General features: G+C 38.9%; 1 protein-coding gene across 3 annotated transcripts in view; it reads left to right on the top strand.

The window, feature by feature from the left end:
- col16a1 (collagen, type XVI, alpha 1) overlaps positions 1 to 15976 on the top strand; it is a 78252-nt gene that overhangs the window by 24396 nt on the left and 37880 nt on the right. For 2 of the 3 annotated variants that reach the window (XM_079441322.1, XM_079441320.1), the window contains exons 9-22: positions 5126 to 5158; positions 6687 to 6722; positions 7194 to 7250; positions 7644 to 7679; positions 8398 to 8442; positions 8586 to 8624; positions 8722 to 8784; positions 9538 to 9582; positions 9716 to 9811; positions 11901 to 11939; positions 12072 to 12116; positions 12399 to 12434; positions 14233 to 14358; positions 15110 to 15145. In XM_079441322.1, the coding sequence (XP_079297448.1) occupies positions 5126 to 5158; positions 6687 to 6722; positions 7194 to 7250; positions 7644 to 7679; positions 8398 to 8442; positions 8586 to 8624; positions 8722 to 8784; positions 9538 to 9582; positions 9716 to 9811; positions 11901 to 11939; positions 12072 to 12116; positions 12399 to 12434; positions 14233 to 14358; positions 15110 to 15145 (732 nt within the window). The remainder of the gene's footprint in view (positions 1 to 5125; positions 5159 to 6686; positions 6723 to 7193; positions 7251 to 7643; positions 7680 to 8397; positions 8443 to 8585; positions 8625 to 8721; positions 8785 to 9537; positions 9583 to 9715; positions 9812 to 11900; positions 11940 to 12071; positions 12117 to 12398; positions 12435 to 14232; positions 14359 to 15109; positions 15146 to 15976) is intronic. The other variant, XM_079441321.1, reaches the window with a different exon arrangement.

The raw sequence follows: 15976 nt of genomic DNA, 5'->3' as shown, positions 1-15976 counted from the left end.
CTCATCCTGGCCCACTGTATTGGTGAGGTGTGTGGTCAACTCCTGTTCCGTGTCTCCTGTCAAGAGAAGGATATCCAAGTTACCATTCCTTCTGAACTCTGAAGTATCCTAGAATCATCGCTTACCTGTTTCATTCCATATCCTCTAAAGTCTGTCAATAAATACATGTTCTCATTACGTCACGCAGTCTGAGTCCCTCTTCTGTAACGGAAGACCAGACCAAATACAGAATGGATGACCGAGCCCTATTTATTTCCCTGGCCTATTCGTATCCTGACCCGCTGAATTTTGCAAGGGCATTCGTGCCACTCGCCCTCTCCAGTGCCCTAGAAGACCAAGACCTCAAGACCCTGTTCTGACTCGGTATCACATACCATCAACGCACGAAGCTCCCAGACACCTCCAACCTGAATTGGAAGCAGACGGTCATCCGATGTCTGGAGAGTCTTCGATCCCGAGTCGGAATTCCTCCCGAGATCTCCCCCAATGACGGCAGTAGCCCACATTCCCTGAAGTCCCCTTGAGCCCGTAAGTGGCCCTCTAACAGCCCTGACCTGGGGGCAAAAGTATTAGACACATGTATAACATCTGTCCAGTCAGCGCTGAAATCCTCCCCTCATCACCCAAGCCAACCCAAGCTCGCCGGCAGAAAATGAGGCAAGCCCGCCGGCAGAAAATGAGGCTAGCCCGCCATCAGAAAGTATGGCAAGCCCGCCGGTAGAAGCTCCTCGCAAGTGCCCTCCAGTGCCTGCTCCTCGTAAGCGTTTTCCAATGAATCAACTGGTCCCGTCCAGCTCTCCTGTGTCTCCGCTGGTCCCATCCAGCTCTCCTGTGTCCCCGCTGGTTCTGCCCAGCTCCGCGCTTCCAGAGCGCCCCTGAGAATCCGCGCTGCCAGAGCGCCCCCGAGAATCCGCACTGCCAGAGCACCCCCGAGTGGCCGCGCTTCCAGAGCGCCTCCGAGTGTCCACGCTGTCCGAGCAGCCCCAAGAGTCCGCGCAGTCCGAGTGCCCTCTAGTGCCCGCTCCTCCTGAGCGTCCTCAAGTGAACGCGCTTCCTGAGCGCTCACCGGAGCCCGCTCCTTCAGAGAGGAGCGTCCCAAATAATTTTTTGGGGGGGGGACTATACATCCTTGTCTTTGATAATCATAGTGGCCAGGGGGATGGCCACTATGGGGGGATGGTTTCTCGTTCAAGGCCCCCTGAAAAAATAATAGTGCCATGGCCGTCCAAGCTCCCAGATCCACCATGGCTGTTCAAGCTCCCAGATCCACCATGGGTCTTCCAGGCTCCCGAGCCCTCTTTCCCGCCATGTCTCCCTGAGTCTCCTGTCCCGCCATGGTCTGCCGAGTCCCCGGATCTGCCCTGGAGGCTTCCCCTGTGTCCCTGCCCTGCACTGGCCTCCAGGGCGCCCATCCCCCCTCCCCGATGTAATTATTACGGTGCGGGTCGCACCTTCCAGGAGAGGGAGGTAATGTCACGGATCTGTCATTTCTCCACCAGTCACGATGCACTCACGCACCTGGCAATTGATTGAGCACACCTGCACGTCATCTGTTCACTCATCAACACGGCTACAAATACACACACCTCACAGCACTCCACTGTCCGGTCTCGTTACTACCTTACTACGTGAATCGTTCCTACGAAGAGGACTACCATTCCAATCTAATCTCTATGCCTGATTCTTACCGTCTTGTCTACTTACCTGCTGTGTTTGATCCCAAAGTGTGTCTTCCAGCGATCCCAAGTCTGTCAGCTCCCGAGTCTCGTCCTGGCCCACTGTATTGGTGAGGTGTGTGTGGTCAACTCCTGTTCCGTGTCTCCTGTCAAGAGAAGGATATCCAAGTTACCAATCCTCCTGAACTCCGAAGTATCCTAGAATCATCGCTTACCTGTTTCATTCCATATCCTCTAAAGTCTGGCAATAAATACCTGTTCTCATTACGTTACGCAGTCTTAGTCCCTCTTCTGTAGCCAAAACGGGGCAAGTAAATGATAGAGATAAAATAATTTCGGTGAGCAATGCCTTTAAAACAATCCTACTGCTAGCAAACCATACACTATAAACAAAACTCTATCAAAGTCGCAAGGAGTAAAGCTGAAGTTTACATCAGCAACACAATTTGACTGCTGAAAAATCACATCTTTTTGCATTTCTGTGTTCCCCAAGAATAACCTTAAGTCTTTTTCAGATAACAATGACTTCCACTTAAACCAGATATTTGGATGTTATTTTCCCCTGAAAACACAATTCCTCAGCAGTTTCTCACTGCTAACCCAAGCTGTGTATATGGGGGGAGCAACTTGTCCTGCTCTTGTGGTTTCTCCTGGCAGCAGTGAGTCATGTTCATTAGCAGGGCTAATAAAACGCTGGTTGGTGAAGGTACTTCAGCTGGTGTCCAACTGGTCACATATCTTCTCTGCTTGCCACGTGCATTGTTTCATATACACTCACACATGCAATATAATTACATCCAGAGGGCCCTGTATTGGAGCCAAATGCACTCAAAGCAGTTTTTTACGTCTACACATAGTCACACGTACACCAACATTCAACTCCCGCTTTGTGTGGATAAACGTCTCAACATGAATCACTCTCCATTCTCTCACGAGAACAGTAGGAGATTTGAGGTGGAAATGATTTAAAATGGTTTTATGGTGTAAATGCTCTCTTAATCTTTGCTGCCATGGTGGCAGAGGAATTAGCTCCGTTGGTACACATTAGATGTATCACTTTGTGTGCTTAATGCCACTTCCTGTCTCAGTATTTGCTCATTTAATCCCCCTGATAAAATGTTAGCAGAACTAACAAATTAATGTTTGACCTTGCCAGCAAAATTGAGCAATTGTCTGAATTTAGACAGCAATGCACAATTCATACACTGCAATAATTAAGTATTTGTTTTATCTTACATTCAAGCAAACATCTTTACAATTAGATAAATTTGCTTGAGAAACAAACTTACATTAAATATATATAATGAAATAAGATAAATTTTTTTACCCCATTAACACACTGATTTACTTGTTTAATCTAACCCTGATTTATAATTAAAATTGAAATGGTATAAGAAAAACATACTTTGTATATTTTATGAAAGGTCTCTTTATAATATCTTAATTGTTCTTTTGCTTCTCAAGTAAATTATTCCTTTTTGTCTCAAATAAATTTATTTAAATACTTTATTTAATTTGTTATATTAAGAAAAAGTTTTATTTTAAAAAATTGATACTTCATCGGAATGGTACGAAACTTGAAAACTTTTGTGACAGTCACTATGTGACCACAAAAAAAAAAATGTTGACTTGATTCGAAAAAGCTACATGGTCAAAAAAAAATAGCCACACTTGACCGCCATTTGAAATGAATTGAAAATATGCAAAAATACGAAAATATCACGATTGTTTTGTGTGCACAATCTACAAATCATTTACGATGTGAAAAAAGTGCACAACAATAAAGGGGTGACACTCTAAAATATCAAGAGTGCAAAATAGACACACTTCACATTTCAAACCAACATTACAAACATGAAATACTTTAATTGAAAAGTAATATAAAACTATTAAAAAAAAAAATTCAATTGAAAAAAAGATCATATTTAATGCATAAATATTAATTAGTACCATGAAATTTTCTCATAATACAAAATACAAAATAAAAATAGAATTAAACACAAATATATATAATTCACTTTACTGAAAATAAACAAAAAAATTAGGTCACTTTTGAGTGACAAGTGTGACCCCCAAATGAACAATACCAGAAATGTATATTTATTATAAATGAAAAGAAAAGAAAAAAAAAAAACTGTAGTGTATGTCTTCAGTATACTCACAGTTGCATCACTTTTAAAGAAACTGCCATGTTTTGCCGACGTGTACATGAGATCATGCACAAATTAATTTTGTGCATGTGTTTGTTAAAAGGTGGAATTCTGCCATATACAATCTTCACAAGACATCTGCACAGCTGTGAGCTCAAGCTCAGCACAGACATACGTCCAGTCCTTTTCTTTATTTATCTGTTGGAGGTACACATGCGCAGACAGAATAAAAATCTCACAAGTTCCCATGTTTTCCCCTGACCCAGGTTACTGTTTCGTACCATAGCAGTCTGTGTTTTACGACAGACTGTAATGAGTTCCAGGCTGTGTTGGACGCTGCTAGAATTAGCCTACTTCTGGTTTAACCCCTTCCTCTGACAGAGATCCTCAATCCACCTCGCATTAAAGTCCCTTAAAAGCATAGCATTCATCTGTCATCACATCCGTTTTCTGTCGAGCTCACCGGCAGGGAGAAATTCATGAGCTGAGAGCTGCATGGTTGCAGCTAAACAAAGTTTCCTGCATTATTCATGCGCTCATTCCACCAGGGTTTTTGGAACAGGTCATCACAATTCTCTTCCATCCTGTGCAAGCCTGTAGCTATACGGACAACATGTCAATTTTGTGTTCTCATTGGAACCCTGCTTTTAGTGATTGTGTGTGCATGCGTGCATGCATGCGCTTGCAGCAATTTCTACCTGGATCTCAGGGTATGACCGGAGATTAGGTATTGAGCACTTTTCTGTCATACTCTTGTTTTTATGATTTCTCCTTCCTTTTTCATGCCTACCCAGACAGATTAGCCTTCCCGATGCTGTGTTTGCTCTCTTTGCTCGGACATGACTTGAGGATTTACTTACACATCTGCTCCACAAACACATCTTTTGTTTTTCTGCCTGTCCCTGATGTTCTCTTTCAAATCATGTCCCTCCTCACTGCACTTCCCCCTTTCCGTTCCTGCCAGTTCTCCTCCCCATTTGCTCTCTTTCAAAAGAGATTCATATTCACTGTTGATCACACTGATGAAACTCTGTAATGGTAAAATGACAACAAACACTTTATCTAGATTTAACGCATGAAAAGTTAGAGATGGCATAATATGTACATAGGCATTGCAAGACCCTATTTAGGAGGCTTCAGCTCTTCTTTCTTCTCATCCCCCCTGTTTTAATGTAATCTCTCTTCATGTTTGCTTAAACGTGGTTATTAGATCTGTAGCTACTTTGGATTCATTGAGTCTTGGACATTGTGTCTTAACATTTCTAACACTGTCCATTTCTATGTTTTTATGTTCTACAGGCAATTCTTGGATCCAAGGAATTGGCAGAAAAAGTAAGTTATTTGAATTAAGTAACCAGAAAATCAAATATTTCTATTTGCCATGAACAGCAATAGGCAGTCCCAATTATAAGGCTTCAAACCTGTCAAAAAGAATTGTGGCCCAAGCAGATTTCACGCAGTAGCTGTAGAAATTCAGTGTAATTGGTAAGTAAATTGCTGCGTGCTGAGTTGCAATGGGAAGAACATTGACACTGACCCTGACAAACTCATGAGATCATTTACTTCTGATAGCAAAGCATATTGTGTAATATTACACCACCTGGAATTAGAGGGACTTGGTAAATGTGCTTCTCTGGCACAATATGTGAATAACACCCATGTTTCACACATAAAACTCTTGTCTGTTTGTTACCTTTTCCCCTCTCTGCACCCACTCAACACTCAACTTATTTTTTATGACTCATAGAAAAAAGAAAAAAAAAAGCAAAGTCTGAAAATGCCAGTATTTGAGTGGGATGCGAGTGAGACTTTTTTGGTTTTGATTTAATTCACAGAGCTAAACCATGGGTCAACAGCCTTGTCTCAGATTGTTGCGAACCAGTGTTGTTGTTAACTAAAACTAAATGACTAAAAATCATTTTCAGTAATGTAACTAAAGCTGAAACAATATATAAAAATTAGATGAAACACATACACACACAGACACAAAGTTAACATGAAAATTTGAAATAAATAAAGATTAAATTAAAAGTACTAAAATTACTTTTTGATTAAAATAAAAAGCTATGTAGATAATTAAATTTGCTGATAATATATGTGGTAATATAATGCCGCAAATGCTGCTGTTTGAGCTTAAATTGTATTAAGCCCAGTATATTCCTCTACTACAGCACCGAGAGCGCACAAAGACTCTCTTAAAACGACATCGTCTCTAACAGTAGAATATAGGATCGCCCATAAATCCATTCATTCAAGCGAACAGAGCGAGTGCGTGAAAATCTCATAGAATTGATTTTCATCATGTAGCTTTCTTCGGTGTGCACCTCTGGAAAAAATGAATCAGCCCAGCAACGTCAGCCAACTGTTCTCAGAGCTGAAGCACAGAGACGGGCCCCTTCCTCTTCTTCTCTCTTACCTCACGACATCAATGCACGTTAACCGCCTGTTGGCTGAGCAGGACTCGACGGGTGGTGGATTTTGTTTTAATTGTGCTCTTCCGCTATAAACTAACAGCTATTTATAAGTATTTGACTTTGCGTGTCCCCCCTCCCTTATAGCTTTGTAGCTGGCATTGGTGAACATTGCCGTGAGGAGTCTTCTGTTCCTATTGATCTTTGTCTCCCGTGAGAGGGCCGTGGCAAGCTGAAATGACACGCAGTCGTGGTCCTCGTGCGCGCCCCCCCGATTCTGCACTCTCATGCCAATTAACGTTATGTTGCACTGCCACCAGCAGGCCAGCATATGTAACAACATCAAAAGCGAAGCTGGTTTAAAATAGAGTGGAGCGAATACTATTTCAAAAATCACACACACAGACATTGTCATGGATAGGAGCAACCTGATTTTCTCTTTTTTCCAGTGTGCAGGCTGTGTACTGCTCAATGAGGAATCGAGTGTGGGTATTCACATTCAGTTTGTCATGTGTGCAGCATGTTTAATGGCTGTGTAGGTAGGCAGCAGGATTTGCATGCATGAGTGTGCATGAGTGCTGCGTTATCACGCCCTTGGAAAGAGATGCATTTATTTCTTTGAAAAATCTGGCCAGACTTGCTGCTGCTTTTGAAGGAACTTTTATAAGAACATTTTGAGAAGCAGCTATCAATGCACTTGCAAACACACATGCACAAATTGCATTTAGAAATATGAGTTTTTCTGTCCAGTGCCAGATGTTTTTGCATAGTTGATCAATGCTTTTATCACGTCACATGCTCTGTTCCATATTTGCATGTACAAGATTGAAATCTTGGCACAATAAACAAATGTTTTTTTGCTTACTGGTTCAATCCAAGTTGGTCTTTTCAACATAGGTTTCATATGACATTGTGTTATGAACATGGAGTACATTGAATTCTTCATTTTATTGCAGGTTATTCAGGAGGGCTATGCGGGTCAGTCAGGCCTTAAAGGAGAGAAGGGAGACCGGGTAAGAAATGTCAAACACTGAATCATACCAAATGAGAATGTTTATGTGCTAAATCCCATTCTCTGTCCAGGCTTGCTGGGAATAAATGACTGCAGCGCTGTTTACTTTGGCATCTTATACAAATGCCTCATTAGGAGCTAACTTCTGTGCCAGTGATCCAGCTTGGCCGACTACTCAAAAGTTTCATTATTACTGGCATAATCTCTTAATACATTAATAACATAAATGAAAAACCCTGCATCAAGACGATATTAAGATTTTTCAGGAAGGGGGAGGGGGGCTGATACATAGCAGTATTTAAAAGCAAAATTGTTGCTTATATACAATTACACGTGCATGGGGTATCGTTCCTGATTCTGATTTTTTTATTTTTTATTTTTTTAAACCACACAGGGTTTGGACTGTACTGGTGCTGGAGTTCCTGGACGAGTGAGTCAATATTGTTTTTGCCTGAATTAACTGTCCTCTTTAAAATAAACATTTCAAAAATGCTATTTTCTATTCATTGAAATTGATTAGTTAAATGTTTATACTATTACTTTAATGAGACTAATAATAATATATAACTACATTAAAATAAAAAATAAAATAAAAAATATTTATATATAATATTTAATAATAATAATGAATATACACACAATATTTTCAGATTACGGGCCAGATTTACTAAACAGAGTTAATTAGCATTAGAGCGCAATTCCATAAAAGCGCCGATAGGAGGGGCGTTAAACAATGGCGCAAATACCAGTAATTAACGAGCGCAAACATTAGTAAATCATTTTTGTGTGATTTACTTTAATACTCTCCTCCCATAAATTTTGCATCTGAAAGGGAAACTCCTACAAATGCATATTCAATAAGGTCAGGCTTTAATTCTTCACTGTGCATCTTTAGTAAATCCTGACAGTACTATTTTAATGCCAAAAGACGGTTTGCGCTGATGCAAGCTGTTTGTAAATCTGGCCCTAGATTAACATAACAGTTTGAGTTAAAGTTGCATGAGCTGCATGTCTTAGTGTTATTTTAGTATTATTTCCAGGTTTAAATCAGGTGATCAATTCCAGGTTTTCTCTGTGGTCTCACATTTTTGGCCTCCACTGAATGTGAATTAGTCACTTGGGTGTCATGCTGTATCTCTGTGTTTTAGTGCTCAGAAGTAGCTAAAGGGGAGAAAGGAGAGAAGGGAGAGTCGGTAAGTGTGTGCTCCACCATTGTCTTAGAGAGAGAGGCTGGCGATCAAATTTTTGTTCAATAGGCTTCACTGAAGCAGAAGGGATATCTTGATACTATTTCTGGCTATTGATTCACCCATTCACTCATTCTCTTACGTTTCAGGGTCTGCCTGCCAACTGGGGAGAAGCTATAGGAGTGAAGGTAAAGGAAGATGGTATGACTGTTAATGAGTGTATTAGAGCTTGCCGCATACTTATCTCCATTTCTGTCTGTCTGTTACTCTCATACACTTGCTCAGGGTGACAAAGGACAGAAAGGAGAAGTCGGAGCCACAGGTTTGCCCGGAAGTCCAGGCAAAGATGTAAGTGACTAGCATTTGATGTGAAAGTCAAAGATGCTCATACTTTATGTAAATTATATATATATATATATGTGTATATATATATATATATATATATATATATATATATATATATATATATATATATATATATATATATATACCAGTGCCCTCTTGAGTCTCCTTCAGACGTGTTGATATATTTCATTGTCCCGCTGCAGGAGTGTACTCAAAAAGCAATTGTATAGCTTGCATAATATGTCTCTATGCACATATTTTAATTTTAAAAGAATGTAAGAGTCTCTTTCCTTTTATATTGTTTAAAGTGGCTCCATATATCCACAGCACTCTATGGCGAAAAGCATTATGCATTAGACTCTTACCCATATACTCAGTGCTGCCTTTTCTTCTCATTAGATATCTGTTTGGGTGTTAAATCTTCTTAATGCTGCATAGATTACATAAACCAACAAAGAGCCACAAATCAATGCAGCCTCATTGATTCTTTTAAATGAATAGTCAGGTCGCATTACGCTTAATCTTTTCTATTCCGTACACAAAGCATGCTAAGGGGATGGCGAATATGGCCGAGCCAACCAATGCATATTTGGAATTTGCTTTTAAACTGTTTATCTATCTAAGCCTCCAGTCATCGGTGGACTGACTTGTTTGATTCCCTGTTGAAGGGTTGTTATGCAAGCATTGTGATACTGCTAATGCAGCGTTTGAGATGAACTCAAGCTAATTATTTTTTATTGGTCTTGGCTGTCACAGGGTCGAGCTAATCCTATTTGTGTGGTGGGCCCTAAAGGACAAAAGGTAAAACGGATTGATCCTCTCTGGATTATTTAACGGTTTTCTTGGATACTTTAAATGAACTAGTTTTGTGGTGTCATTATCTTTAGTGCTTGTTATGCACCGCAAGTGTTTCTCAGCGCTGATTAATTCACAGGGTCTTCCTGGTGTAGTTGGTCCAGAGGGGCTTGCAGGAGAACCAGGCCGTCCAGGACCTCCTGGACCACCTGGAGTTGGGAAACCAGGACCACCAGTAGGCAGATTCATAATTTAAATACATTCTTTCTAGACAATTTTTAAGATTCCAAATTGAGGTTTTAATACATTTTAAAGTTATTAAGTTTTGGATGTATTCTCTAGTGTATTGTCTTTGAGTTTATTGGATAGAAAATAGAGTCGACCTCCCAAAACAGTGTTGCAAAAATAGGAGCTGCAACTGCCAAGTTTTTGAGTTTCAGAGAAAAATTTGAACTTTTTTTGTATTTTTTTTTGTTATTGTCAATCAATGCATTTGGACTAACTTTTCAGCTTTGTTCGGTCAGTTTTAAAAAATATATTTTCCTCTCATTACTGAATGGGCAAAAATCTAAAATAATTAGATTGTTATAATATAATCAGGCTATATTAACTATAGTATACTACTCTGCATTCTACAGTAGCATTTCTGCAGTGCATATGTATGCCACTATTCCTGTAGCATGTATTCGTAGACCTACCATAATTTGGCATATTTGTGATATTTGGTATTCAGCAGAAAAATTATGCAACACACTGACTGGACCTTTAATTTCCAGTAGGGATGCACCGATACCACTTTTTCCAGTACTCGCCCGATACCGATACTTTTATTTTTGGTACTTGCCGATAACGAGTAAGGATAATGATATTTTCATTGCATTTGTACATTTTTTAAATATTGGCTACAGAAACCAAAAGAGTATGTATAATGTTAATTGGTTAACTTTATCAAATAAATACAGTCCAACCAAAATTTATTCAAACACCTTTAAAATTTCTCACATTATCACAGTTTATTCGCTATAGTTATTTGCTATATTTAGAAAATGGTAATAAAATATGACAAGAACTCTATCTATATTGAACAACTATCAATACTCTGTCGGGCCACCCTTAGCCTTAATGACAGCCTGTAGTTTCCTGGGCATGCTGTAAACCAGGTTCATGCAAACCTGAACTTCAGTTTTTTTCCCAGACTCGGTCTGAATAATTTTTTGTCCCAAATTTGTATCAGTTTTACTGGTAGTCCACTGTATGAAGAATTTTTGGTTATAATACGTCACAGTTTACTTTATTTTGATTTGACTGTATAATATCTTCGGTTATTTTCACACTTAATTATGCCCATTAAAATGTATTTTACAAGTTTTTGTTACTTTCACTGTAAATTGTTTTGCTCTGTGGTACATCATCTTTAATTTAATAGCATTAGAGCTGCTCCATTGCAGCGGCTCAGTACTGTAATTACGCGTTGTGCTGTAATAATGCAGGGAACCACTGGTTATAAATTTCCTAACTGTGATATTTTCAGATGAATGACATTTGACATTTTGTCACTTATTTTTTGATCAGACTGACAAGAGTTAAAATATTTTACACCAAAATTGGATTTAAAATAATTAAAAAAAAAAAAAAAAATAACTTAATAAAAAGCCCAATACAAATAAAAATTAATAAAAAAAAAAATGTTAGGTACTTTGAGGTAAACACTAGTGTTTAAAAATTGTAATTAATGTTTATTCAGCAACGATGCATTAAATTGACAGTAAAACATTTATAAATATTTTTACAAAAATCTACAAAATATTTATATTTTAAATAAATTATATTCTTTTGAACTTTTGAACAGTTTTGAACTCCATTCATCAAAAAAATAAAATAAATAAATAACCTGAAGAAAATGTATCACAGTTTAGTAAGTAAAAGTAATAATAAGAAATCAGCATATTAGAATGATTTGTGAAGGATCATGTGACACTTAAGACTGGAGTAATGGCTGCTGAAATTTAAGCTTTGCCATCACAGCTTTTCATCAAGTTACATTTTACATAATACTAAATCAGAAAACAGTTATTTTAAATTCTAACAATATTTTACAATATTACTGTTTTTTTCATCAACTAATTGCAGCTTCGATAAGCATAACAAACATTAAAAAAAAATCTTAACGACCCCAACCTTTTGAACAGTTGTGTGTGTGTATAATATGTGTATATAATATGATTTAATAATTAACATACAATTTGATGTCATACAGTTATAAGTATGCTGGTGTTCTATTTTGCCTCTTTTTTACTTCCTAAGCAGTTGTTTTTATGTCACAGGGGCTCCCTGGTGGAACTCCAGGATCCAAAGGAGAGAAGGTATGTTTACTAATATATGTTTTCCTGCTATGAGCACAATGTTAAATGTGTTTTTAATGAAAATGTACCATTAGCTTTGTTTTTTGTGTAATTGTGTATCTAATAATAGCAAAATATTCTCTCTATTTCTAGGGAAATTCTGGGATACCTGGTGAAGGCGGAAAGCCTGGAGAACCTGTAAGTGCATTTTTTCTCATTTTGACCTATAGAGGGATGTCAGTGTGAAACAATGACGTGTGCTGAATTGCTAAGACAGAAGATGCTAATTATCCTGATTTTCTATCACTCTCCTGATTGTTCTGCCACTGTAAGGGACAAAATGTGTTTACTGTCATCAGCACCATAATTAGTTTTATTACCACTGGAGCTATCAGCACATAATTTGCATTTGCAACTCAATGAGCTTCTGCGCTTCTAATCTTCATGCATACCCAATGATGTGGTTTGTTTTGCTGACAGGGTCCGAGAGGTCCTTGGGGACCTAAAGGAGACAAAGTAAGCAGTCTGAATTTCAGATTCTGCATGAAAATGTATGTTGCTTCTTATGAGTCTTCTCAGAATTCACATAAAGTCACAGAGCATATTCTTGACTCTTTGACGGACAGTTTCATTATTTACTTAAAGGTCCCATGGCATGAAAATGTCACTTTATGAGGTTTTTTTAACATTAATATGAGTTCCCCTAGCCTGACTATGGTCCCCCAGTGGCTAGAAATGGCGATAGGTGTAAACTGAGCCCTGGGTATCCTGCTTCGCCTTTGAGAAAATGAAAGCTCAGATGGCCCAATCTGGAATCGTCCCTTTATGTCGTCATACAGGGAAAGGTTACCTTCCCTTTCTCTGCTTTGCCCGCTCATGAGAAAATGAGCTACGACCGTGCGAGGAGAGCGAGAGACATCATGGCTTGCAAACAGTGGAAGTGGAAGCATTGTTTTTTGGCACTTCAGATCTGTTCTACTCTATGAACTGTCACATACTGTAATACAACTGAATGCCCAATAAAGCTGTTCACATTTACATATTTTCTGTTGTCATACATAAAACAAGTATAAATCGTAAACACGACCCATTAAACATGTTAACCCTGAATCACTCTCACTATACTCCTTAAATCCTGATTTATAATCGCAACATTGTCTGATAAAATCAATATACATCTAACTTACACTAAAAAGCGACTATATGCAGTGGTTTTGGCTATATCACTGTTTTGCGTCTGAGTAATAAACTATGCACATATTAACAGACAAATTATGTTCATATTTAAAAGTCCAAACAGTCAGTAAGCGACAAGTGCTTGGAAACGCTGTTTTGTAAATGATTTATTGACGAGTCTGCTGCTTTAAGGCAAACTGAAAGCGCTGCTTCTCTGCCGCTCGCTGCTCAGAACAGACGTCGAGAGAGGCGACACTGCGCCGGGAGAGTCAGACCTCGCACTCGTGGGGCAGTACTGGAGGCATCTTCCAAACTGAATGATAGTTTTTTTTATATGTACCCGTTATGGGAAAAAAGCCGCCTAAAGGGTCTGAAAGTTACTAAATATTGTTCTAAAGTCGCGCTCGTGTGTGTGTGAGACATGGGAGCTGATGGCAGCGGGCGGTGGATATTTTTGCGGTCCGCCCAGGTAAAGTCTATGTGTGGGAAACACTGACCGTATCCAGACACAATATTTTAAACTAACCATTCGGAGACGTCCTGCTGTAGCCGCTGAGTTGCAACTTCTTCATCCGGTGCTTCTCCATCCGGATCAGATTCTGGGTCAAACTGAAAAGCTTGAACGACTGCGTGTCTACGAGTCATTGCCATACATCCACTGTCAACATTAGCGCATGGTACCGTGGCCACAAGCTGCAGGCCACACACCCACCCTCCACCTTGCCCGCCTCGCTCCTCCTCAATAGCATTTAAAGCTACAGACACAGAAATGTCACGTCCTAAGGAAAGCTCATTGTGGGACTGGCTCGTAGTGACTGAAATTCTGCACCAAGGCTGAATTTCGGGAAGGAGACTTCAGATACGGTTCTAGGGACCACTTAGGCCTATATAAAAGCATCCAAAAAACAGCATGTCATGGGACCTTTAATCTCATGTTGTTCCAAACCCATATGACATTCTTGCATGGGACACAAATGTCCAATGTAATTTTTTCATATTATTATTATTAAGTTATTTTAGCATTATTTATGTACTAAAGAGCTGGGTCCAAGTCCACCTTTTTGAGTCCCAGTCGAGTCGTAGTTTTTAACCAATTTTAGGAGAACAATCCATTTAATATGCTTTTTTCTGACTTCAGGGAGACCCGTGTTTACCATGTCCAGCAGTCTCTTTCAACTCCACTGGCAACACTGTGGCATTTCAGAGCAAGCAGGGACCTAAAGGAGAACCAGGGGCCCCAGGCAAAGGAGAACAAGGTCCACCTGTGAGTTCACTCTTGAAACCAACTCCACAAACTGCTTGTGTTTATCACTGTTCAGATGTGTGATTAAATGTCTCTGTGTAGCATTGTGAAACTGTTTTTATCTTCCAATACTCAAATCTGTGCCTGGTAGACACTTTATCATTGCAAAATATCCAGCTGACAATGCTTTTCACGTCAGTTGGCCCACCATATTTATGTTTGCCAAGCTCAATGAAATAAGCCAACAATCAGCGAGGTCTTTTTCGCCTGCTTTTGTTGTGCTGAATGAGAAATGCTGTTGCCATTCCACTACTCTCTCGCAGGGAGAACAGATCTTCTATCGTGCTTCATTATAGCTTCAGGAACATTCAGGTCTCTCCTATCATCCGTGAAATCCATCAGCTTTCCCTCCCTCAAAGTTTAGACCACTTTCCGTGTCAGATTTAATTTTACTCAATGACTACGGTAATTTTTTTAGCCTTTTAAAATTTCTCCTCTCTCTTTTTCAGAGTAAGAGGGAAAATTTCAGCCAAAAAACATCCTCAGCATACCATAAAGTGCTTGTTCGCATTTCTCTGTAATGATTTCCAATACCATCACAATCTATTCCTCATACCTAGTTGTAGGACAGAGTGTGAGAGCGTGGGATGCAGAAAGTGACAGGGTGCAAATTCGGGACATTTACAGTGGAGAAGCTGCGGTCAGCAGGGATGATATTAGTGTCATGATTAGGGAGACTGATGCTGATAGTTGTATGCCTCTATTTACACAGGGCCCTGCTGGGCTGGATGGCAAAGCAGGACACAAGGTAAGTGTTTGCTGTTTACTTACTGTTTCTTACTGCATAGAAACAAACACATATATTTAAAAATATTAGTATCTACAGTACAATATTGTAGCACAAGGTGGGACATTATAAAAATACAATGAATTAAATGGCTAATAAACTGGGCATTTACCAGTCAATATATCTGCTGGATTAAAAAATTAACTACTTTAACATCATGAAGGTGACTTTTCCATAAATTTCACTCACATTTTTTTTCCTCAGATTTAAAAATGTGTGTGTGTATAAAATAAACATCTTATTTTGTTCCCCTGAGGTACACTTATAATTTTCATCAGGATTTATTGCACTAAAAGTAGTCATAATTTAGTTTCCATTACCATTTCTCACCCTTTCTCTGACCCTTAGAATTAATTGGGCTGTTTCTGCTACTGTACATTTCAGACTTAAGTGTACCCTCTTTCCATGAGAAATTAGAAACAACATTACAGACTATTAGTATGTATCCAACTTCCTCCTCATGATTTTATTACTGGCCAGGCCAGGACACTGAATATCTGTCATTGATGTGTACATGTGGGTGTAATGTGTTCATGCATTTATCATTGTTACATCACAAACTTTTTGTTTATGGAAAGAAAAGAGAGTTTTGAGTTTACAATTTGTTTGCATTTATTTATTTATTTTTTTAAATCAAGCAATACTTAATATGATAAAAAAAAAAAAAATGTAAAAATAAATAAAAATCATGGACCGTTTTTAACTTATTTTGGACAAGGCACTTATTTTTCTCACCTTTATTTATATAGCGCTTTTAACAATAAAGATTGTGTCAAAGCACTTAACCGTATC

The sequence above is a fragment of the Barbus barbus genome (assembly GCF_936440315.1).
Source record: "Barbus barbus genome assembly, chromosome: 19".
NCBI lineage: Eukaryota > Metazoa > Chordata > Actinopteri > Cypriniformes > Cyprinidae > Barbus > Barbus barbus.
This window is presented reverse-complemented; position numbering and strand designations above follow the sequence as displayed.